The sequence below is a fragment of the Thalassophryne amazonica genome, chromosome 16, assembly GCF_902500255.1.
Source record: "Thalassophryne amazonica chromosome 16, fThaAma1.1, whole genome shotgun sequence".
NCBI classification, from domain to species: Eukaryota; Metazoa; Chordata; class Actinopteri; order Batrachoidiformes; family Batrachoididae; genus Thalassophryne; species Thalassophryne amazonica.
This window is the reverse complement of record NC_047118.1, coordinates 22,153,780-22,178,967: the sequence shown is the minus strand read 5'-3', so window position 1 is coordinate 22,178,967 and position 25,188 is coordinate 22,153,780. Positions and strand designations below refer to the sequence as shown.

The following is a 25,188-nucleotide window of genomic DNA, read 5'->3' as shown; positions in this document are numbered from 1 at the left end:
TAACCGCGCTCAATTGTACTTCATGCAACTGGGCTGGTTCAGTAAACCCCTCGACTCTGCGTTGTGATTTTATTGAAGATCAGGAAGCTTGCTTCAGAATTTGGTTGTTTATTCAAAACAAACAGAAAACTGGTCAGACATCACAGCTCGGTGTCTCACTCACGCAGCACACTACAACACAAGTTAGTGTGGGGATAAACAAGTAGTTGAATATATGTTACCAAGATATATACACTTGTAAATGATATGGACATCACTAATACATACAGTACTAATCAGTTACAGCTTCATATCCTACCAATTGTGAAATAAAACAAAATAAATTGCTAACAGTGTTGTGCTCTGCAACTCACCTTGAGCATCTCTCTCATACACTGATAAGGCGGTACCACTGCCTAAAAGGTTTATATAGTTGGCAGAGACAGAGGGCGCTCTTGAGCCATGGACTTAGTGAAAACCACACAAGGAGCAAGTGGAACGAAACCCCCCAGTCTCTGTTACATTAACATCCTTTTTCTGATGCAGTAGGCCTTTATACATAACAACATACCAAAGAAGAAAAGCTGTGGTGGGGCGGGGCCATGGACTATGTTTATTGTTTATATATATATATTCTGATTTTATAAAATAAGTTAATTTTATTTCTGATCATATTTTAAATTCTGTACACAAAGCTACACTGTGTGGGATTTAGTGTGATCTAGTGGCGAGGTTGCAGATTGCATTATGCCATTGCCATTCGCAATATTCTTTCCCTTTGTTTTTGCTTCTTTGGCAGCAGGTGTTGATGCTTCCTTGCCTTCTCTTGTGGGTAACATCTTCCACTTCATAAAAAGGGAGGTTCTCAAACTTGTTAGCCTGCACTAATAACCACACTGAAACCACCACACTGAAACTGATTACTAAAAAAAATGCCATCTTACAGGTTTTAATGGAAAAAACCAAACGGCAGTCATTCACCAACATACCTACTGCACTGCGCACCATCTTTGGGTGTTTGTTGACACTAGTGTGGCTGTCGCTCTGCCTACAACACATGCTTTGTTGCACTGATTGGTTGTATGTCTGTCTAATTGCATCCAAAGGCAGTTATGGCTGTGTCCTGCGGTAATTCCTTCTGGAAATGAAATGGAAATGGAGAGATCAACTGAGAATTAGCCTGGCTCTGCCAGTTAACTAGCAACCAGTAGACAACATATAAGGAAGTAACTGATTTCTCTTCTTTTTGCTTAAGTCTTCTGGCTGCACTGCAAAATGGGAAAGGTGGAGTTCGTCCTTTTTGGGCTACTGTATCAATATGGTGGTGCAACATGGCAGCCTCCAACAGGGATCATTCTGTGCTTCTGGAAACACACTGATTTATTGTTGCAGGTAATTGTACACTAATCTGATGCACTGATGGCTATAAATTCTATATTCCATTTCTGCTAATCGATGCTCCAAAATCCTACACACAGTAGCTTTAAAATATAGGCACACTGATGCTGACGACTGTAGCTGCTTAGAGCTGTCAGGCTTTGAGGGATGCGAGAACTATCAGTTATCCATCATTAAAACTGGTGCTAATAATAGGACAGCACATTTAATTAGTGTGGAAAAAGAAACGGGGTGCATAGAATAAATCTGCATAATTAAAGTCTCAATTGGCGTGATTTTTGGAAGATTTGTAAAGCTGTGTTCATTTTAGGCTCATTAATATTGGTAGGAGATCTTGAGTGCTTTTGTTTGGAGATGTTTGATATTGCTATAAAAGGAAAGCGTTTTCTTGGTGAGATTCGGTGACGCATGGCATCTGCGCTTGACGCAGCTATATAAGAGACGACACCGGCTCCGTTTCGGTGGACACATGGGGAGCCAGTTCAGTTCTTAACCGTTTTAAAGCCTGTGGGTGCCTGGAGACACTTTGAGGAACAGTGAGATGAACACAACTGAGAACCTTTACCTTCCCGTTGATGCCATCTTCGAAATGTTCCAATCGCTAATCGACCAAGTGAACATTACGCACGCTGTTCTGCAGAGCGCAACCCGCGCGCCAGTCCTCCAGCAACCTAAAGTGTCAAACAAATCCAAGACAGGCATGGGCATCATCAAAAGCGTTAAAGGGCGGTGGGCACCAAGAGAATCAGATCGACCTTTAAGCTCTGGCAATCGACAAGGATCGTTTGATCACATCCCCAAGCGGTCCGTGGATCTGCCCGAGCTGGGTCTGATCAAGACGAGGAACTGTTACAGGATAGTTGTGCTTGGCGGACCGAAAGTGGGTAAAACGAACATCGTCCAGCGGTTCTTGGGTGGCGAGTTTGAAGAACGATATGAACCCACGACCGAGGACTTCTACAGAAAACTGTTCCACATAGGAGAGCACGCGTACCAAGTTGATGTTCTGGACGCAGCGCATGAAAGAGACTTCCCGGCCAAGCGCAGGTTGACCATCTTAACAGGTGAGCGCGTACGCTCCAAGATTACATGATTCCAAACTTTAAAACACAAATGCATCTATTTTTGACTTAACGGTTGCTCTTTCTGCAGGTGACATCTTCCTGCTCGTCTTCAGCGTGGATGACAGACAGTCCTTCAAAGAGGTTTGTGATCTACTCGCCGAGATCCGAGCTGCAAAAACAAAGCTCCTGAAGCTAAAACACGCTGCGGCGGTGCCAGCCGTCGTATGCGGCAACAAAGCGGACCTGGACGCGCAGTGCAAAACCGTCAGCCGGTCAGAGGTGACGCAGATCCTCGGTGAGGACACGCCGTTTTTCGAAACCTCCGCTAAAGACGGTACCGGACTGGAAGGCGCGTTCAGAGCGCTCGCCGAACTGGGCGGACTGCCCGCGGAGACCAGCCCGTCCCGGCACCAGACAGTCTCCATCCTCACCTACCAGTCGCTGTGCGTCGGACAGCAAAGCAGGAGGAGAGGGAGCCGCGCGCGCGGAGTGTGCGCGCCCTGCGCCGCCGTGGATCCCCTCGCGTGCCGCCCGAGCTTCACCAGCGACCTGCGGCTGGTGATCGGGTCGAGTAAACACAACAAACCCGAGAGGTGTCAGATTCAATGAATTATGCGCCTTCTCCACAAACCGATTGTAGCAGTAAGCTGCAATATGTCATTATGTATGGAGTTATACTCTGAAGCACCTGGCTGGACCAGGACGTTAATCTGTACAGAACCTCAATAAAATAAATATTTCTTATTGTCACACTCGTCTTCTGGTTATTTGTTCAGTGAATTCACTTTCAGATCTCGTGATCGTCACTGGATGACAATCACGAGCGTCACAGAACGATTGTTTTGAAGTGACGTCGCAGATCATCGTGGGAGGTTTTACGGTGACTCAGTCCGCGACCTCACACGTCCCAGTCTGCACACGACGGACTGTTCTCATCCTCGCCCACGACGCAGTGAACAAGGACCGAGGTGTGACACTACGATCAGTGCTCGTGGTCTGCGCGCTCATGCGTCACCATGGTGATTCAATCAAGCAATCTCCGTTATTAATATTAAAATCAGCACCATGGACAGAGTCCGAACGCCATATATTAAGGTTTTTTTTTTTTGTCTGTACATTTTACTCTCAATTTAGAACACACTCCTCAGAAATAAGCCACCAACCCACAACTCAAGGAGTTGACAACCTGAAGAGTAAACCTTTTTTGGCACAAATTTCATCCCAAACTCATTTTTAAACAACTGCAGATGTCCATTAATTGAAGGGTTGAAGGTTCAATTCTGCTCCTGTCTGTGTTCAAATGCCTTTAAGAATGTTGAAGAAAGCTCTTCTGGTCAAAAGTATTTAACAATTAAAAGGGAGTGCAGCCGTCAAGGTCAGGGAACGGTGTGACTGAAGGTCATATGTTTGATTCTCTACCAAATAAACAAAAATATTGAAGAAGAAAGAACTGTACTTGTCTCATCCTTAGATGCAAATGAAGTTTACCTATAATTCCTAAGTGTGTGTGTGTGTGTGTGTGTGTAAACAGGTGAGTGTGGTGTGTCATTGTAGCATATTAGATGGGAAAACACTGCAGAAATCAGATCCATTTACAGCTTGAATAATAATGGACACCCAAAAAATTATCAGCTGAACCAATAAATGAATGTAGCCCTAACTCAAATAAATACATCTACGAGGTCTGTCAATAAAGTATAGGTCCTTTTTATTTTTTTCAAAAACTATATGGATTTCATTCATATGTTTTTACGTCAGACATGCTTGAACCCTCGTGCGCATGCGTGAGTTTTTCCACGCCTGTCGGTGACGTCATTCGCCTGTGAGCACTCCTTGTGGGAGGAGTCGTCCAGCCCCTCGTCGGAATTCCTTTGTCTGAGAAGTTGCTGAGAGACTGGCGCTTTGTTTGATCAAAATTTTTTCTAAACCTGTGAGACACATCGAAGTGGACACGGTTCAAAAAATTAAGATGGTTTTCGGTGAAAATTTTAACGGCTGATGAGAGATTTTGAGGTGATACTGTCGCTTTAAGGACTTCCCACGGTGCGAGTCGTCGCGCAGCGCTCTCAGGCGCCGTCATCAGCCTGTTTCAAGCTGAAAACCTCCACATTTCAGGCTGTATTGATCCAGGACGTCGTGAGAGAACAGAGAAGTTTCAGAAGAAGTCGGTTTCAGCATTTTATCCGGATATTCCACTGTTAAAGGAGATTTTTTTAATGAAAGACGTGCGGATGGATTGCAGCGTCGGCTCGCAGCCGCTGCGACGCTCCGCCACAGGAAAAACACCTCTGTTGGAAGCCTTAAGGACAAGTTGGAACATGTCCAGCTGTTAAACAATTTCTCATACACTCACTCCACTGAAAGCCATCAAAAGCCGCCTGGATTTTACAAATGGTTATCAACACGGAGGTGTTTTTCCTGTGCTGCCGCACCGCGCCGGCTGCGTCCCGACGCGCGGACCCTTCCGCACGTCTTTCATTAAAAAAATCTCCTTTAACAGTGGAATATCCGGATAAAATGCTGAAACTGACTTCTTCTGAAACTTCTCTGTTCTCTCATGACGTCCTGGATCAATAGAGCCTGAAATGTGGAGGTTTTCAGCTTGAAACAGGCTGACGACGGTGCCTGGGACCGCTGCACGACGTCTCGCACCGTGGAAGTCCTTAAAGTGACAGTATCACCTCAAAATCTCTCATCAGCCGTTAAAATTTTCACTGAAAACCAGCTTAATTTTTCGAACCGTGTCCACTTCGATGTGCCTCACAGGTTTAGAAAAAATTTTGATCAAACAAAGCGCCAGTCTCTCAGCAACTTCTCAGACAAAGGAATTCCGACGAGGGGCTGGACGACTCCTCCCACAAGGAGTGCTCACAGGCGAATGACGTCACCGACAGGCGTGGAAAAATTCACGCATGCGCACGAGAGTTCAAGCATGTCTGACGTAAAAACATATGAATGAAATCCATATAGTTTTTGAAAAAAATAAAAAGGACCTATACTTTATTGACAGCCCTCGTATTTAAAAAATCATTTCATTTAAATGGGGCTGTGTGTGCGCACACGCAAACAAACACACGCGCGCACGGCATCTGTAAAAATATGTTAAAATTTATTTTGTGTCAGCGTAACCGTTTTGAGCAGATTTTTGACATACTTATACACTTTTTTATTACCATTGCTAGTGAGATTGTGTATTTATTTTGCCTGGCTTGTTAGCAGATTATACAAAAAGTCATAAAATAGTTTTAGCAAAACATGGAGGCAGTTAAGGAAGAACCAAAATTAGTCACATGAGGTCACTTCAGTCACACATCCTTAATTTTTTTCATTACTTGAGATAAAGTGTCAATGAACTATTGGCCCACTGTGAAGGTGTGTTATTTGATCAGTGATGCTCTAGTTAGTGTAAAATTCAAAATTGTTTTTTATTACAGTCATGAGCCCAGAACAAAGGATTGTTAGTGGTGCTCTGAGTTACCATGACAGCTAAACACAGAAAAAGTGTCACACAGTGAATTAAAAACTAATGTTTGATAGATTTGCCTCCTCAAATTATTATTATTACTACATTTCCTACCACCCTGACTGACTGACTGCTGAGACCTGGGTCCTGTTTCTAACATTATAGTTACTCTCCATTTCTCCTTTCACTTCATGGTCCCTTAATGGAGCTGAGAGATTTGTCCTTCCAGTTCCAGCAAGAGAGCTGGCAGTATGCTGTCCAGTAAGGCCAGTCCATCCCAGGAGCAGCGCAGACCCCTTTAAAAGAAATTAGGATGGAGGTTTACACATGTTGGAATTCAATGGACACGTAAAAATGAAAGATTCTTAAAGTAATAAGTTTCTGTCACCTGTCATCAAGGATCAGTAGCCCAGCCTTTAAAAGTTCTTGGACATCAGTGGACGCACCAAATACTTCACAGAGGGCCACCTGAGGGCTAAATAACTGCCAGTGCTGCTTGATAAAAAACACATCATAACTAAAATAAACTGAATGCATTTTGTAGCCATTTAGCAGCCGATTATGTGCTGCATAAATAAATTGAAAATTAACTGATAATCTACTTGTATCATTATTAATTATTAAGAAAATGACTAAGTATGTAATTAATGCACGATCCACACACTAATCCAAGTAATTAAAATATGAATTTAAAAAAAGGACAAAATCAAAAATTGAAATAATAATAATCCATCATTTTCTATACCCGCTTACTCCAATAAGGGTGACAGGGGGGTGGAGTCTATCCTAGCAGTCATAGGGGAGGGTACACCCTGGACAGGACACCAGTCTGTCACAGGGTCACACATAGACAAACAAACATATTCACACTCACACACACCTACGGACAATTTAAAGTTTCCAATCCACCTAACCTGCATGTCTTTAAATGTGGGAGGAAGCCGGAGCAGCCGGAGGGAACCCACGCAAACACCGGGAGAACAAGCAAACGCCACATGGAAAGGCCATAGGTGGGAAGCGATCCCATGACCTTCTTTTTGTGAGGCAACAGTGCTAACCACTAAGACACTGTGCTGCCCAAAATAGTACAAATAAAAATGACACATATTGTACTATATTCCATCCACCGATGTGTGCTTATGTAGATTTCATGCCACCTTTCAAAAACATCTGGCCGTACAATCTTAATTTTGGTGCCAAAATCATCTGCAAGGTGCAACGTTTTAGGCAGAAATGGAAACATTTGGCAGAAATAGAAGTGTTACCATGGTAACAGCCAAATCCAACAAAATCTCCACTAAGGTTAGAGAGCAGACTTTGGTCTTAAATTGCTCAAACCTCATTACTATTAGATCCAATTGAAACATTTTTGTGAAACTGGCCTGGAAATGCCTGATCTGAACTCTGACCCTGACAGAGTGACTCTCCCTGTACAGAGAGCACATCAGGAATTTAAATAACTCAGGGAGTCAAAGTCTCTATTCAACTAAAATGTCTCATTTTTTATTTATAGTATTTATTTAATATCTATCCATCAATTTCTGGTGACAGAATGTAGACGTAAAACATTTTGGTATGTTGGCTATAATTTGGCACTAAAACGGAACAGAATGTTTTTTTCTTACTATTTGTATAACACTTGGTGGGGAAACGATGATTGCTGACTGTTTTGTGCTTCACCTGATGATTAATGCCGTCCGTCATTCTCATTCCCATCACCAACACCTCCTCCAGTCTGTCAAACAAATAAGCATCATCAGAGAAATTCACAGTGACGAGACTTTTATCACAATAAGGTTGGGACAAAGTTGGAAGAGGGATGAGGGTGAGAATAACATCTCACAAGGACAGAATGTCTGAACCAAGAAGAAAACGCACAGGGAACGTTGTTAACGCTGTGCTGTACGACACTCGACCAGTAAAATGATACGTAACTGCTACATTTCACATGAACAGAGGATTTACGGCTCAAACGGCAGCCGCCCCCTTGAGTAAACTCTAAATATACTCCGCGGAAGACACCTCAGTGGGTGAGGAAGACTTCCTGTAAGTGTAACGGCTCACAACTGAAGATGGCTGAGTGGAATCCTCCTGCGTGTGCCGTGGCCTCTTTGCAGGACCTCCTGGATCCACACATCAGGCTCCAGAGTCTGGGTTCGAGCCTCCCGCTCAGCACCACCCGACCCCACAGGAACAAACCGCCCGTGTGCTCCTGTCAAAAACAAAACTCTGTCACACGCATGACGACTATTTGTAGCCGTTTTAAAATCCATCTTATTGATTACCTGGGCCCACTCCGATGTACTGCCTCCCCTTCCAGTAGCTCATGTTGTGGTGACTGAACGCATTCTGTGTAATGTTAAAAAGTAACACATTACTGTGCTCTGCACTGATAAATAACCAAGGCCTGTTCTGGTCATAGAGCGTCGATGAACACATTTCACCAATAAAGATTAAATATACTGTATAGACTGTCTCTCACAATCACAAGGCTGTACACATAACTTCCTTAGCTACTGATGAATATTCTTAAAACTGAGTGTTCCTGTAGCACATAATGAGAAATACTCAGCAAAATAATACTGTGATTTCTCTGTAAGGGAGTTAGAGTATCTTGTCAATAGTTTTACATCCTCATTGAAGACAACTTTGGATGCTGTAGCTCCTCTGAAAAAGAGAGCTTTAAATCAGAAGTGTCTGACTCCGTGGTATAACTCACAAACTCGTAGCTTAAAGCTGATAACCCGTAAGTTGGAGAGGAAATGGCGTCTCACTAATTTAGAAGATCTTCACTTAGCCTGGAAAAAGAGTTTGTTGCTCTATAAGAAAGCCCTTCGTGAAGCTAGGACATCTTTCTACTTATCACTAATTGAAGAAAATAAGAACCCCAGGTTTCTTTTCAGCACTGTAGCCAGGCTGACAAAGAGTCAGAGCTCTATTGAGCTGAGTATTCCATTAACTTTAACTAGTAATGACTTCATGACTTTCTTTGCTAACAAAATTTTGACTATTAGAGAAAAAATTACTCATAACCATCCCAAAGATGTATCGTTATCTTTGGCTGCTTTCAGTGATGCCGGTATTTGGTTAGACTCTTTCTCTCCGATTGTTCTGTCTGAGTTATTTTCATTAGTTACTTCATCCAAACCATCAACATGCTTATTAGACCCCATTCCTGCCAGGCTGCTCAAGGAAGTCCTACCATTATTTAATGCTTCAATCTTAAATATGATCAATCTATCTTTGTTAGTTGGTTATGTACCACAGGCCTTTAAGGTGGCAGTAATTAAACCATTACTTAAAAAGCCATCACTTGACCCAGCTATCTTAGCTAATTATAGGCCAATCTCCAACCTTCCTTTTCTCTCAAAGATTCTTGAGAGGGTAGTTGTAAAACAGCTAACTGATCACCTGCAGAGGAATGGTCTATTTGAAGAGTTTCAGTCAGGTTTTAGAATTCATCATAGTACAGAAACAGCATTAGTGAAGGTTACAAATGATCTTCTTATGGCTTCGGACAGTGGACTTATCTCTGTGCTTGTTCTGTTGGACCTCAGTGCTGCTTTTGATACTGTTGACCATAAAATTTTATTACAGAGATTAGAGCATGTCATAGGTATTAAAGGGATTGCACTGCGGTGGTTTGAATCATATTTGTCTAATAGATTACAGTTTGTTCATGTAAATGGGGAATCTTCTTCACAGACTAAAGTTAATTATGGAGTTCCACAAGGTTCTGTGCTAGGACCAATTTTATTCACTTTATACATGCTTCCCTTGGGCAGTATTATTAGACGGTATTGCTTAAATTTTCATTGTTACGCAGATGATACCCAGCTTTATCTATCCATGAAGCCAGAGGATACGCACCAATTAGCTAAACTGCAGGATTGTCTTACAGACATAAAGACATGGATGACCTCTAATTTCCTGCTTTTAAACTCAGATAAAACTGAAGTTATTGTACTTGGCCCCACAAATCTTAGAAGCATGGTGTCTAACCAGATCGTTACTCTGGATGGCATTTCCCTGATCTCTAGTAATACTGTGAGAAATCTTGGAGTTATTTTTGATCAGGATATGTCATTCAAAGCGCATATTAAACAAATATGTAGGACTGCCTTTTGCATTTACGCAATATCTCTAAAATCAGAAAGGTCTTGTCTCAGAGTGATGCTGAAAACTAATTCATGCATTTATTTCCTCTAGGCTGGACTATTGTAATTCATTATTATCAGGTTGTCCTAAAAGTTCCCTAAAAAGCCTTCAGTTGGTTCAGAATGCTGCAGCTAGAGTACTGACGGGGACTAGCAGGAGAGAGCATATCTCACCCGTGTTGGCCTCCCTTCATTGGCTTCCTGTTAATGCAAGAATAGAATTTAAAATTCTTCTTCTTACTTATAAGGTTTTGAATAATCAGGTCCCATCTTATCTTAGGGACCTCGTAGTACCATATTACCCCATTAGAGCGCTTCGCTCTCAGACTGCGGGCTTACTTGTAGTTCCTAGGGTTTGTAAGAGTAGAATGGGAGGCAGAGCCTTCAGCTTTCAGGCTCCTCTCCTGTGGAACCAGCTCCCAATTCAGATCAGGGAGACAGATACCCTCTCTACTTTTAAGATTAGGCTTAAAACTTTCCTTTTCGCTAAGGCTTATAGTTAGGGCTGGATCGGGTGACCCTGGACCATCCCTTGGTTATGTTGCTTTAGACGTAGACTGTGTTTCATAATTATTGTATGGCCTTGCCTTGCAATGTGGAGCGCCTTGGGGCAACTGTTTGTTGTGATTTGGCGCTATACAAGAAAAAAGTTGATTGATTGATTGATTGATTTCTGGACCATAGAGTGCAGCTGAATATAAGATGCACCCACCAATTTTAAAAAGAAAAAACAAATTGTACATAAATAGGCCACATTTGTCTATAAGCCGCAGGTGTCCATGTTGTAACATGAGATATTTACACTGAAAGATGTTGGATAGAAAGATTTTTAACTTTTAATTAAATACTTACCGTATATCCTTTTTTCGGAAGGTGTTACACATAAATACTGACGAGCACGGTGTCGCGCGGCGTTTCCGCTCTACACAGAGGCAAAACTGAGTAATTTTAACATTTTTTGTTTCTTTGTAGATCATGAGATAATTTCATTGCGTGCAGCCAGAATTGCCTGGTGTCTGTGGTAAATGAGATGTTAATGAGGCGCTGTGACTTTTTCAACTTGTGGTGCAAAGACAGAGACACTGTGGGGGGGAGAGAAGGCTCCACTGACTGGTTTGACAGGGCAACTGTGGCTCAAAGTGCCGGTGTCACAGAGAGAGTTTTCTTCATCCACGACAAGGAATTAAAGTATTTTCAGACATCGTTTTTGAACATCAGGAGGCTTTATGTGGATAATTTTTCTTCAGGATGTGATGATGAATCCCACTGAAATGAACAGGTAAGACTTTCTATTTACTCCGTGTGTGAACTTACTCCACGAGGACTGCAGCTTTCAGCCAACCAATGGACAGCATTAACTGACGTATTTCAACTTATGAGAAAGTCTGTAAAAATCCATAAATTAGCCGCATCATCGTTTAAACCACAGTGGTCAAAGCATGTGAAAAAAGTAGCGGCTTACAGTCTGGAAATTATGGAAGTAATAATAATAATAATCAGTAAAGACTCACCTTTAATCCTTTTCTACACTGAACAAAGAATAAACTTTAAAAAAGCTGTTTCAATTGGTAACACCTGAATGAATTAAGTTATTTGAACTTAAGTTAGCAAGTTAGATCAACTCTAACTTACAGACTTATGTTCAAACAACTTAATTCATTTAGATGTTACCAATTGAAACAATTCATTTAAGTTGGTTCAACTATTCTCTGTTTTCAATGTATAATCATGTCAGAGATTTGACCTTTTTTAAATATCATATTCTAACTGAAAAGTGTTTCTCAAACTGTTTAAAAAGGACTCAAAGTTTAATGATGATGATCTATTGGTCCGTCTAGCCCAGTATATTAATTAATATTTAATTAATGCATTAATTAATTAATTAATGCATTAATAAGCATTAACTATCAATGAATTAAGGCTTAACTATGTTTAGTAATCATTTATTAGGGGTGCTCATATTTATTAAGGTTTTAATTTATACATTTTTTAATAATTTATTTTAAAAAAGTAATGAACACCTTTCACAAATGATTACTAACCAATGAACACTTAATTAACTTGTCAGTTAATATATGCTTTAATTAAAAATACTGTTATTTTATCTGACCATTATTATTATTATTCCCCCCCAGAAAAGTTAGAGGAGCTGGCCAAGGATAGGGAAGTGTGGGAGGAGCTGCTTGGGCTACTGCCACCATAACCCTGATCCAGATAAGCGGACAAAAATGCATGAATGGTAATAGATAAGCATTATTGTATCTATTATCGATCAATCTATAGCCATATTTTATATAAATTAATGCTTTAAATTATGTCAGTTGTATTTGTTTGCTATTTTATTAGATGACGTTAATTATTTTAGAATGCATCCAAACTGTTATACTGACATTACAATGTTAGTATTATTTGAACAATATAGTATTTTGACTAGTTCTATTATTCATTACCACAGCAGGGGTGGTGGCCAAGTGGTTAATGCGCTTGGTTTCAGTTTAGAAGGTTCCGGGTTCAAATCCCACCCCTGCCACATTTCTCCATGTAATGTGGAGTTGCGTCAGGAAGGGCATCCGGCGTAAAACTTTTGCCAATTCAACATGCAGATCCACCTTGGATTTGCTGTGGCGACCCCAAGTATAAACAAGGGAGCAGCCGAAGGGACTTACTTACTCTATTATTCATTACCACATCAATCGCACTATCTATAGTTACAAGTCTATATAAATAAATGTTATTATTATAGTTGTTTTTGCTGGCTATTGTATTTTTTTATTAGTTATTTGTTGAATATTAGTATCTACCTACTTTTAAGAAAGGTAGCTCACATGCACAGCTTGAGAATTATGGCCTTTTGAGAAAATGTAACATGAATCTATAACCATATTTAAGCATAAAAAGTAGCTAAAACTGATTTTTTTATGACTTCTGCGATGGTGGAATCGATCCTGACGGCAGACTAAATAGGATGTGAGTAATTAATGACTTTTTTTCTAAGCACGTACATGTCTTGCAAAGTTGGACACCTCATACTGCACATATCCGTGCTTCTGGAGTGTCCGTCTGGCACACTGGTACATCGCTGCAGTCACATCGTCAGCGGGCACGGTCACCTCCCCCCGCTGAACCTGTTTAAAGAGCTGGGTGCCTCGCTCCAAGGTCAGCTGGTACAGAGACACGTGGTTGTCACACACCCTCAGCACCTCAGATAACTCCTCTTCCCAGGATTCCACACTCTGCTTAGGCCTTCCGAACATCACATCCACCGACACCCTGCCGGAGCACAGCCTGCGAGCCTCTTCAACAGTCCGCAAGGCCTGAAGGGAACTGTGGTCTCTCCCCAGAATTGTCAAGTCTTCATCGTGTAGAGACTGAAGGATTAGAAGTGCGACTGAGGTTATTGAGCTTCTACTCCTTGGTACAAGCATCAGTACCACACTCACCTGGACTCCGATTGAGAAACGGTTCACTCCGGCGTAGCAGAAGTCTTCTAACTTTGACATTCCAGCAGGAGTAGGATTGACCTCCAGCGTGACCTCTGCCGTGTTTGAGAGGTAGGTGTGCTTTGAGACAGTTTCGAGGACTGCGGCAATTGTTGAAGAGTGAGCCAGGCTTGGGGTCCCGCCCCCAAAAAACACAGAGGTGATGCTGCAAGCAAGAAAAAAAAAAAAAAAGACAGCTCATGAAAGGCCACATGCTTCAAGATGAACAGGACAGGACACACAGACAAACAAAAGTCATCATACCAGGACACCTGACTGAGCTGGAGCAATGTGTCCGTCTCTCGCTGAAGACACTCCGTCATGATGCGCTGATTGTTGCGTTTGGGGATGTACTTATTAAAGTTGCAGTAGGAGCACCTCCTGAGACAGTACGGCCACTGCAGGAGGGGAGAGGAAGGTCTGACAGCTTCAGGTTTTTAGGAGCACATGGAACAAGAGGTCTTAATCTGAATGTAAATTCTTTGATGACAGACAATATTACAATAATACAGTTCTGGATGGACTTTGAAACTGTGGGGAATGTGTGTAAAAATGTCTGTAACTCCAAAATGACTGATGCAATTCTTTTGTTAAATCTCTTGAATTAAAAATGGACATCTGGGCTACAAGTACATCTTGATTACTTCATTTTAACTCCACTGTGGTTCCCTGCAGAAGCACAACTTGTGTGCCTTAATTGAGAGACTGGCGACATGACGAGTCGGGGAAAAAAACAAAACAAAAACGATTACACGATTCACGGCACCAACTTGGTTCCAAAATAGCGTTTGCTGTTAATCTGCATGGAAATCCAGCTATTTTATTTATTTATTTGCTGAAAATGTGGGGTTGCTGTGCATTTGGAGGCACAAATAGACACAACAAGGGCTTCAAGATGTACAGATTCCAATCAGATCCGAACAGAAGAAACATTTGGGAAAATAAAGTCAGCCATGTGGGATGGAAGCCGACATCGTCAAAACTTTGAGAGGTAAATTTATTATTCAGTCTGATGTACAGTAAAATTCACCTAAACCGTCACTGTATAAATCAGATATTTGCAGTCACCGGACAAAAAAGTCCAAATATTTTTGTATTGCTTTCCACATACTAAACACTGAATATTATGGATTTTGTATAACGTTATTTTTTGCTCACACTGGATAAAATGTCCCGTCCAATCACAATGTATTTCCATTAAAAACCCAGAGCAGTCTGGACGTGCACAGTACAAATTAAAGTTCAGCGCTTTGACACTCGCCGATTTGACGAAAGTGGGTCCGCAGTCATTTCTGTGATTAAAAGTCCAACCGTTTATTTTTTTCACACCATGTTCAGACTCTGATCCACAGCTTGGACATGCACCTGTTAAATCAGATACAAAAGGCTGGGAGTTGACACTTTTCGGCTTTCACTGCTTCGTCTCGCACGCTGATTACAAATGGATCAGAAAAGTCTGCACATTTAGAGCACAAAGTCTGCAAAAGAGGAAATTGTACATTACCTTTGATTTGGAGGTGATGACTGTAGAAAGAAAAGCTTGTTGAGGGTCAAATTAGTCCATAATAAAGCACAATCAAGAGACGAGAGAACTTTAAAACCGCCGTGCACGTCATTGCATGACACAGAATTACAGCTGTGCAGCTGCATAAATCAAGCTTTAAATTAACTTAATTTATTATAGACTAATTTAAATTTACAATTTATGATGACTTATTTAAAAATAAGTCATCATAAATTGTAAATTTCCCTCAAATTTGATAACTTAACTATTTATTTTGATAGCACCTGTACCTGGATGTTTTGCTGTAGGTGGTTAACTGATTTTTAAAATGTTGAAAATATAAGCGGTTCAGGACAGCTGGAACCAAAATGGCGTCATGTTCGGACATGTTCTGAGTTGACGTCACTAGGCACCCCCCCCCCCCCCCCCCAAAAAAAAGACTTTTGGACTCGACTGTCGGTCAACTCACGTGTACATAAAGCGTCGCCTGCTTCGAGAGCTGCTGAACATCAGATACATTTTCAATGATTTCTCTTCCAGAAGTGTCCGAGAAAAAGCGCAGACCCACAGAGAGGCCACATGTTAAAACACGCGACGTGTTTTTGTTCATTTCCGGTGAGCTGCAGCTACTCTGAGCGGCTTCATTTCTGTCATCATTTACTAAAAGGAGCTCAGTTCTTGACCACAGTTTGTTAGCTCAACACGAAGACAAAACCCGACGAAGCCGTGTGAAGTCATATTTTCTCGGCTGACTTTTGTTTTTTTCTCTGATATGATATGACGCCGCGCAGCGAAACTCCAAATCGGAAGAAGAATTATTTTAGTGTATTAGGTGTATTCATAAAGGTCGCCACACGGTGGCGGTGTTTTACAGAGAAACAGCTGCACAAAGCAGTTGTGGGCAAATCGTGCGAAAGACTTTATTTTAATGAAAACACACAATTTTTTGAGTGACTTTTATTTCTTTTATATTGACTCTTGAGACCCAGCAATGCATTTTTGTCCTTTGTAGTGGAAAAGAGTTTCACAGCTTTATTTCAAAATGATTACTGAGTTAGCACTAGATCCTGCTGTACGAGAAAGGACACCTCACTCACTCACTCATCTTCAATTGCTTATCCGGGATTGGGTCTCAGAGCAACAGCTCCAGTGGGGGACCCCAAGCTTCCCTTTCCCAGGCCACAATAACAACCTTTGGCTGATGGATCCTGAGGTGTTTCCAGGCCAGTGCGGAGATAGGTCTCCTCCAACATGGATGGTCCTTGAACACCTCCTTAGGGAGGCGCCAGGAGGCGTCCTTACCAGATGACCGAACACCCTCAGCTGGCAACTTTCAACGCAAAGGAGCAGCCGCTCTACTCCAAGCTCCTCACGGCTCCTCACCTTATCTCTAAGGAAGACACGACACCAAGACCCCGAGCTACTTGAACTCCTTCACTTGGGGCAAGACCCCATTCCCTACCCAGAGTAGGCAATCCATCAGTTGTCTGCTGAGAACCATGGCCTCAGATTTAGAGGTGCTGATCCTCATCCCAGTCGCTTCACACTCGGCTGTGAACTGACCCAGTGAGTGCTGGAGGTCACAGGCCGATGAAGCCAGTAGAACTACATCATCTGCAAAAACCAATGGTGAGACCCTGAGCCCACCAAACTGAAGACCCTCCTCCCCCCGTCTATGCCTCAATATCCTGTCCATGAATATCACAAACAGGATTGGTGACAAGATGCAGCCCTGGTCGAGGCCAACCTCCACTGGAAACAAGTCCGACTTACTGCAGAGGACCTGAACACAGCTCTCGCTTTGTGAGTACAGAGATTGGATGGCCCTGAAAATGGACCCCCTCAGTCCATACTCCCACAGCACCTCCCAGGTCACCCGTTCATACACCTCCAAGACCACAAAACACATGTAGACTTGATGGGCATACTCCCAGGTCCCCTCCAGGATCCTTGAAAGAGCGAGGAGCTGTTTGGTGCATACACACCAACAGCAGTCAGAGCCCCCCCTCCCAAAAAAAACAAAAAAACAAAGGCACAGGCAGGCAATCCTTTCCTCTACTGGGGTAAACTCCAGTGCAGCAGCACTCAGCCGGGTGCTCGTGAGTATCCCCACACCTGCCCGGTGCCTCAAACCTTGGGTAACACCAGAGAAGAATAAGGTCCAACCCCTATCAAGGAGAGTGGTTTTGGAGCTGAGGCTGTGGGTGGAGGTGAGGCCCACCAGAGCTAACTGGTAGCGCTCCACCTCCCGCACAAGCTCCAGCTACTCCTCCCACAGCGAGGTGACGTTCCACACACCCAAAGTTGACTTCTGCCACCTGGGTCTGTTACGTCGAGTCCCTGGACTTTCACTGCCACTCATGGGACAGTGCACCCGACCCCAGGGGTTCCTCTTGTGGGTGGTGAGCCCACAGGGTGGAGATGAAAACTCCACATTACATTTTGGGATGATCCCAAAAAGACAATACTGACCTTATTTTGTCAGTATTGTAATTGTATTATGGGCCTCTCTGGGCCCTTGTCAATCATGGGCCCCAAGAATCCTTCTCCTTATTCTCCCCTTTTTGGCACCCCCTGGTCCACACACACAGTGACATCGAGCCTACTGAGAAAAATAACAGATAGATAGATAGATCTAATTATCTGTCATTACACTAAATATAAAACAGCAGCTTTTGTGTGAAGAACAGTGGATTAACCAGTGATCAGCTGCAGCAGACCCAGTATTGTTTTTTGTTTTATCATCTGTGAGCACTGTTTGTGCACCACATCTCATATTGCCTTGATTTCAGTTTCATTATATTTTAGTTTATACAGCGCCAAATCACAACAAAGCTGCCTCAAGGCGCTTCACACAAGTAAGGTCTAACCTTTCCAACGCCCAGAGCAAGCACAGAGGCAACAGTGGTGAGGAAAAACACCCTCTGATGATTTGAGGAAGAAACCTCAAGCAGACCAGACTCAAAGGGGTGACCTACTGCTTAGGCCATTCTACCAAAAAGGTTTACAATACAGAAAACAACACAACAACAGTTGACAAGAGTCCATGCAGGAGTCCACCATCGGGGGTGGGGGTCATTGAGCCACTTAATGGATCTGTTCCTGCAGCAGAGTTTGTCCCGCATCCGTCACAGAAATCATCCAACCCAGCACGTGGATCCAGCTGCATCTCGGACAGAGAGAAAAAGAAAACGGAATCAGTCAAACAGAAAAATTATGTGATCGCCGGCCACTAGCCCCAAGCTTGATTGGTTTACTTTCCTGTTTCTGGCCATGTGTGATTTCAGTACTGAGAAAAGTCAAGTGATTATCTGAGAACTAAAACTGTAATTATAATTACAGCCCATCAGAGTGCTCAAATGCACTTGTAACAACATGGTTTAAAACATCCACCATCTAATTAAACATTTTTTATCACATTTATCAACTGTTGATACAATATGTTCATAATATTCTGTTGTATGTGAGGATCATGTGCATTTATAAACTTTTATATTGACATTTCAGTGTTAGCACATGGACACAAATGTCTACGTATATTTAGAACAGAAATCATTGTAGCGCTGCACAGAGCTGCAAACTGTAATGAGATATTGATTTCCATGTACCCAGTAAATACACAGCTTTTAACAGTGAAATAATTTTACAGGGTCCCTTTTCAAACCTACAAATGCCAGAAGCTACTGTATATTGGATATGATTATATAATTTAAATTAAAACTTTGTCATTAGATAACTCTCTTTTATAATTTTAATTAGCATTGGGTTAATAATGGCCAAACATTACTACCTTCACCAACAGATGGAATATTTATGGCTGTAGGTGGACTTTGTGATGTCATAAAGATGGTGCATGAAGTATGTAAAAGGAAAAGAAAGTGGAAATAATCACTTCCAAATATTTTCAGTTAACCCTAATAAATGAAAGTGTGATGTGAACTGCCTTATGTTGTGATTTGATGATATATGAATACACTAAATTCAATTGAATTGAATTGAGATTAATTAGTGGTCATAACTGCATGCTGGCTGGCCGCGACCTACCCTGGAGACATTTTCCATTTATTATTAAATCTCGTACCCAATGCCTAATAAGAGAGAGAGAAAGAGTGCTGGAGAGGGAGGGGAAAATAGATGGAGAGAGAGATGATCGAATACTAAAGTACTTACCTCCATCTGGCTGCTGTGCAGTCTGTCTTTTAGGGATAATCCACATCAAAGACCTCAGTTGTGCTACAAATTGGCCAAATGGATAAAAGAAAGAAAGGTAAGCCAATTTTCTGCAATCAATGGTGCATTTTATTTTATTTTATTTATTTTTTTTTTTGCATTTTTTTGCAATCTGATGTAATTTTTGATTTTGGAGAGTTATATGAGAAATCAAAAACAGCAATAAGGAAAATACAGTTGGGCTCAGAAGTTTGCATTGCATTACACTCATACTGGACATGAACATCTAACGGGATAATGATCCCAAACACACATCATACCCGATTGTGCAATGGATAAAGCAGGCTAACATTAAGCATTTGGAATGGCCTTTCCAAAACACTGACCTCAACCCTTTTGGAAAATGCCTAGATTGTGCTGAATCCCAATCCAGATATTACCATAATCCTAACCATAATTTGGCTCTTTTGCTGAAAGTGAGGGAACAGCACTGTTGCAACTCTAAATATTACAAAACCCAGAAATTATTTAATTTCCACATAAGACTCCAAAAATAAGGGCATTATATACCATTTTGAGGACTGAATTAATTCCACCAATTAAAGTGGTACTTCAAGTGAACTGTGAAAACCCACAAGTTATAACATTTACACTGAATTAAAAAAGTTGTGGGAAAATTTCACCTCAACCCTAAAGATTTGCAAAACCCAATTTTTTTTGTTGTTATTTTTCCAAAGCCACCACAAAGTAAAACATTTTCTGTTGTTTTAAGATGTTCTAAATTCATTCCACCAATTAAAGTTGTACTTCCAGGAAATTTTGAATTCCAGAATTGTAACTTTTAGAACTGAATTCAGGAAGTTGTGTCCAAATTTTACCTGAACCATAAATGCTACAGCTTTCTAGATTTCAAAATTCACTGGAAGTAAAACTTTATTTGGTGGACTGAATTCAGAACATCTCAAAATGATACAAAAATGCCTTATTTTGAGGTGGTATTTGAAAAATAAAATTAAAAACAACCTGTGGGTGGTATAACATTTATAGGGGAGTTGTAACATTTAGGGTTGTAACAAATCACATTTTGAAACATCAATCACTCAAAAACTAAAATAATAATAATAAAATGAATAAAATCATTGACAGCTGTGAATAAACCATCAGTTTGACATAGTGGTATAAAAGCAGAGGAGTTGGAGTGCTACTTGGAACTATACCTGTTTTAAGATGGTGCTCTTTGGTAAAGGGCTTATTCAGATAAAGTCTTGAAAAGATACCAAGGCACTCATCTAATAAAAAAGTTAAAATGCCTTTACTTTATGGGCAAATCATAATTAAAAATGCACTTCAACACGTTTTGGCTAGAAGCCTTCCTCAGGAAGTGAACACTCATTCTGAGACAAGTCTGATTAAAAACCTCAAAATAGGTGGGTCAGCAGGTGTGAACAATTGGATCATCACTTAACCAATGAGAACAAAGTCAGATAAAGGGTATTCAAAGCTGTAACAAAAAACAAGAATGGCCAACAGGGGCCTAGTGTCTGCCCAGCAATACAAAAATCTGACAAACATATAAATACATTGCATATCACTAGGACAATAAACTCTTTAAAGGAAATGGCAATATTCTATATCTTCATTGCGACCCGGGTATATAGTTGCTTTTAATCTAAAAATCCAAAAAGTCTCGCATTGATTCAGTTGTTTTATCCTATTGCCTCCTCTTATAGTTTGTGGTATATGATCAATGCCAGTGGCTCTTAAAATAGAAGGAACACTATTATGTTTATCCTTAAAATGACGAGCCATAGGATAATTGTCATTTTTAGTTCTTATGGCATACTTATGCTCTGAGACTCTATCCTGTAAACGGCGTTTAGTTCTGCCAATGTAAAACACATTGCAGACTGGACACTCTAATTTGTAAATCACAAAAGTAGTTTTACAATTAATAAAATGTTGTATTTCATAAGTATTGTTTCCATGTGTATCATAAAACGTATTACATTTAGCCACATTAGAGCAATGGTTGCACTGACCACATTTAAAGCTGCCACACCGTTTGACTGATAGCCAGGTATTTTTTGAAGGTGCTGGCAAGTAGCTATGAACAAGTTTATCGCTCAAAGAAGGCGCACCTTTAAAGCTGAATATAGGGGGTTCCAAAAATGCATTACCTAGAGAGGCATCACATTGTAGTAAATTCCAGTTTTTCTTAATATTTTTAATGTGATGTGATTCTATACTGAATCTAGTGAAAAAAAAACACCCTTTCAGATCTCTGTCCTGCAGTCTTATTTGTTAAAAGGGACTGCCGTTCTAGACTTCTTGCTATATTTTTAGCACTTTTAAGGACTTTCTTTTTATATCCTCTTTGAATTAATCTATTTTCCATCTCAGCAGCTTTTTGATCAAAATCATTTATTTCATTGCAAACCCTTCTGAGTCGCTGAAATTGGCCATAGGGTATGTTATCTTTAAGATGTCTGGGATGGAAACTCTTAGCATGTAAAATAGTGTTACGAGAAGTAGGCTTTCTATAAATGGTAGTATGTAAAAAGCCTGCATTATCTCTAAATAATTCCAGATCCAGAAAACAAATCTTTTGCTTGTCAAATTCCAGAGACAATTTGATGTTTCTATTCGTGCTATTAAGAAATTCATGGAAAGACACAAGTTCAGATTCAGATCCTGACCACAATAGAAACACATCATCTATATACCTACCCCAGTAAATTATCTCATCACAGAAAGGATGTTTGGAGGGATTAAATACAAAATCTTGTTCCCATTTACCCATATATAAAACTGCATAGGAGGGACTGTAACATGCTCCCATTGCACAGCCTTTTGCTTGTCTAAATAGACAATCTTGAAAAATAAAGATGTTATTATTTAAAGTCCATCTTGTTAATTCTAGGAGAAAATGCACAGGAGGGTTTTGCATTAGTAGTCTTTCACTCAAAAAATACTTTAATGCTTCTAACCCTTCTTCATGTACAATTGAGGTGTAAAGCGACTCTACATCCATAGTGGCCAATATTGTATTTCGCCCTATGTTTCCTAGTTCAGAGATCTTGTTAAGGACCGCTGTGGTATCCTGTATACATGCTGGCAATGAAGGTAAAATGGGTTTAAGGACATAATCAATATATTTTTGGAGACAGGTTCGGTAAGGCTATCACTCCCTGAAATTACTGGTCTCGGGGGGGGGGGGGGGGGGGGGGGGGGTTCCAGATTCTTATGTATCTTTGGGAGAAGATGAAAAGAGGCTAGTTTAGGGTGCTCATTGAAGAGAAATTTACATTCATTATCAGAAATGCAGTTAGCAGGGGTGGTGGCCAAGTGGTTAATGTGCTTGGTTTCAGTTCAGAAGGTTCCGGGTTCAAATCCCACCCCTGCCACATTTCTCCATGTAATGTGGAGTTGCGTCAGGAAGGGCATCCGGCGTAAAACCTGTGCTAATTCAACATGCAGATCCACCTTGGATTTGCTGTGACGACCCCAAGTGCAAACAAGGGAGCAGCCGAAGGGACTTACCTTTTATCAGAAATGCAGTTATTATCTCTTGCTTCAGTCAAAATAGTTTTTAATTCCATTTGCAATGTTTCTGTCGAATTAAACCTCAAAACTTCATAATATTCTGGATCGTTCAGTTGTCTGTTTGCTTCTTCTATGTATTTATCTTTACCCCAAACAACAACAGCCCCACCTTTATCTGCCTTTTTGATCACTGCCGTTTTTAATTATGATTTGCCCATAAAATAAAACATTTTAACTTTTTTATTAGATGAGTGCCTTGGTATCTTTTCAACACTTTATCTGACATAGTGGTATATTGACACTGACATTATAACTATTCCTATTACAATATTGTCATTGTATGCTTGTTTATTTCCAATTAATTTTTTTCTGAATGAATTATGATTTTTTTAAAGGAATTTGACAATGATTAGTGCAAGCAGACGTAGGCTTGGCCATTCATGTGGTATATTCACTTTAAAAAATGAAAGCTTTATTGTTTTACAGCAGCTTCTCCCGAGCTGAGGCTAATGGTGGTCGGCAGCAGTGGACCATCTCAGTTCCTGCTAACCAATGTCATCCTTGGGAGAGAAGAGTTCTCCAGGGATGTCACCAGCATTTCTGGAAGTAGAAAGAACACTGGGGAACTGGCTGGTAGACGACTGGCTGTGATCAACGGACCAAACATTTACAATGAGGATATTTCTAAAACCAAGAGGACGATAGAGCTGAGAAGGTCGAAGTGTTTGTGTATCCCTGGTCCTCATGCTTTTCTTGTTGCCTTTGACATGGAGAAAATCTCCCCAAATGACATGAACACACCCAAGCTGATGATGAAGCGTTTTGGAAGGAAGTGTCTAAGGCATTGCATAGTCTTCCTGGCCTATGAAGGGAATCTGGATGGTGCTACCATGGAGGACAGAGTGCTGAAGACCTCCTGGCATCTAAGAGAATTGATTGAGAAGTTTGGTGGACAATTTCATGTTTTCAGGACGAACTGGCAAGATCGCAGTCGGGACAGAGAGCTGCTGCAGAAAATCGAGTGGCTGGTGGCCTCCTTAGGAGGATGTGCTTTTTCTAGTAGAACATTCCAGAAGGCAGAGGACAGTGTACAAAAAGAAGAAAAAAGGCTGAAGAAGCTCATGGCAGCAGAAATGGGGAAGGCATGGAATGAGCTGGGGCAGCAGTATGTAGGGGATGAGTTGCATGGACAGAAGGATGCCTACAGCATCAGGGTTGCAGCAGAGATCACAGCAAAAGCAGAGATAGACAATAGCTGGCTCAGGTCATCGTTGGCCAGAGGTTTGGGGACAGGTCTCGCTGTGGGAGCTGTCGTTGGTGCACTGGTCGGGTCCATAGAAGGACCCGGGGGGATGGTTCTTTTTGGGATCATAGGTGGTGCAGTAGGCGGCTCAGCAGGAGGAACAGCTCAGGTAGCTATAAATCATATGGACAACAGAGTGGCCCCTCCTGCAAGACTCAACTTCAACTCCATTTTCATCAACCGCTTCTTCGTTGCTCCTCGCCCTTGATCATATGACAATCTGCATTTCGGTAACAACTCACCATCTGACAGCAGATGTTTAAAGATGCCTCACATTCACTCGTTGCATTGTTGGGAACTATGCTGCACGACTCAAACCTGCATATATGAAAGATTTAAAGTTCAGCATCTTGTTCAAAAACGTCTGGATATGTGGGCAGGAGTACCTGGGAATCCAAACAGCAACTTTTACAATCACCAACACCTTAAATTTCCAGAACTGTGCTATGCTATGCTTTGCTGTTTTCCTCTGCTATGCTATGCTATGCTATGCTATACACATCTGATATAGTACATCATTGGTATACTTTCCAATTCTATGCTATACTCGTCATGACAATCTCACGGTGCAGTGGAAGGTTGGCTGTTGATCGATTCTCAGATGGGAGAGTGTACCCAGAGGAAATCTATGTCCAGTGTGGAGACCCCTATGCCTGGGTTTGTTTAATGTGGGAATGTCATTGCACCCTGACAAACACATGGTCCTTGACAGATCCTTAGTCTGTTCCGGTGGATGGGAAATCCCAGATGATCGGAGTCTGAGGACCTGCTGCAGCCTTCATCTGTCTTTACAGCCATTGGATGACAAGCCATCCCCTACTTTGCCTGATCCACCATTCAGGACTTCTTGTTTAATCAGAGCCCCATTAGCCATCTCATGTTCAGGGTTACTGTTAGGCCTTCATGGTTAGGAGCCAAAGGGCACACAAGGTCCCTAGCATATTTTACTCCAACAGGCAATCCCTTTCTTGATCCATTACACAGGTGTCACAATGTAGATGAGGGGCTGGATTTTGACACCTGCACTATACTATACTATACTATGCTATGCTATGCTATACTGTACTGTTTTCTGGCCAAATAAGATTTCAAACAGTATGCTCTTGTGTACTATGGTATATTGTTCTC

The 25,188-nt window shown here is 41.4% G+C and overlaps 3 protein-coding genes across 4 annotated transcripts; 2 read left to right on the top strand and 1 right to left on the bottom strand.

The window, feature by feature from the left end:
• The first annotated feature begins 813 nt into the window (after positions 1-813).
• On the top strand, positions 814-3,191 carry rasd2 (RASD family member 2). Its single transcript, XM_034190554.1, has 2 exons — positions 814-2,441; positions 2,530-3,191. The coding sequence occupies exons 1-2, from the start codon at positions 1,919-1,921 to the stop codon at positions 3,048-3,050; spliced, it is 1,044 nt and encodes a 347-aa protein (XP_034046445.1). The 5' UTR covers positions 814-1,918; the 3' UTR covers positions 3,051-3,191.
• A 2,327-nt stretch (positions 3,192-5,518) lies between these two features.
• rsad1 (radical S-adenosyl methionine domain containing 1) lies at positions 5,519-15,840 on the bottom strand. 2 transcript variants are annotated; one of them, XM_034190999.1, is made up of 9 exons: positions 15,514-15,840; positions 13,805-13,938; positions 13,502-13,706; positions 13,064-13,429; positions 8,190-8,253; positions 7,969-8,116; positions 7,585-7,639; positions 6,293-6,399; positions 5,519-6,200 (listed from the first exon to the last, which is right to left on the bottom strand). In XM_034190999.1, exons 1-9 carry the CDS (start codon positions 15,652-15,654, stop codon positions 6,104-6,106), a joined length of 1,317 nt encoding a protein of 438 aa, XP_034046890.1. In that variant the 5' UTR covers positions 15,655-15,840; the 3' UTR covers positions 5,519-6,103. The 2 variants fall into 2 exon arrangements, with proteins under 2 accessions (XP_034046890.1, XP_034046891.1); XM_034191000.1 differs by having other exon boundaries at positions 5,520-6,200; positions 6,293-6,396; positions 15,514-15,839.
• A 3,344-nt stretch (positions 15,841-19,184) lies between these two features.
• Positions 19,185-24,489, top strand: LOC117528370 (GTPase IMAP family member 4). Its single transcript, XM_034191001.1, has 2 exons — positions 19,185-19,311; positions 23,244-24,489. The coding sequence occupies exons 1-2, from the start codon at positions 19,293-19,295 to the stop codon at positions 24,266-24,268; spliced, it is 1,044 nt and encodes a 347-aa protein (XP_034046892.1). The 5' UTR covers positions 19,185-19,292; the 3' UTR covers positions 24,269-24,489.
• The last annotated feature ends 699 nt before the right edge of the window (positions 24,490-25,188 follow it).

Excerpts from the sequence above, each read along its gene's own strand:
- rasd2 (XM_034190554.1), top strand. The coding sequence starts at position 1,919 with ATGAACACAACTGAGAACCTTTACCTTCCCGTTGATGCCATCTTCGAA. Across the intron at positions 2,442-2,529 it reads CAGGTTGACCATCTTAACAG|GTGACATCTTCCTGCTCGTC; the intron begins GTGAGCGCGTAC and ends CTCTTTCTGCAG.
- rsad1 (XM_034190999.1), bottom strand. The coding sequence starts at position 15,654 with ATGAACAAAAACACGTCGCGTGTTTTAACATGTGGCCTCTCTGTGGGT. Across the intron at positions 13,707-13,804 it reads CAGCTCAGTCAGGTGTCCTG|CATCACCTCTGTGTTTTTTG; the intron begins GTATGATGACTT and ends TCTTGCTTGCAG. Across the intron at positions 6,201-6,292 it reads CTACTGATCCTTGATGACAG|GGGTCTGCGCTGCTCCTGGG; the intron begins GTGACAGAAACT and ends TTTCTTTTAAAG.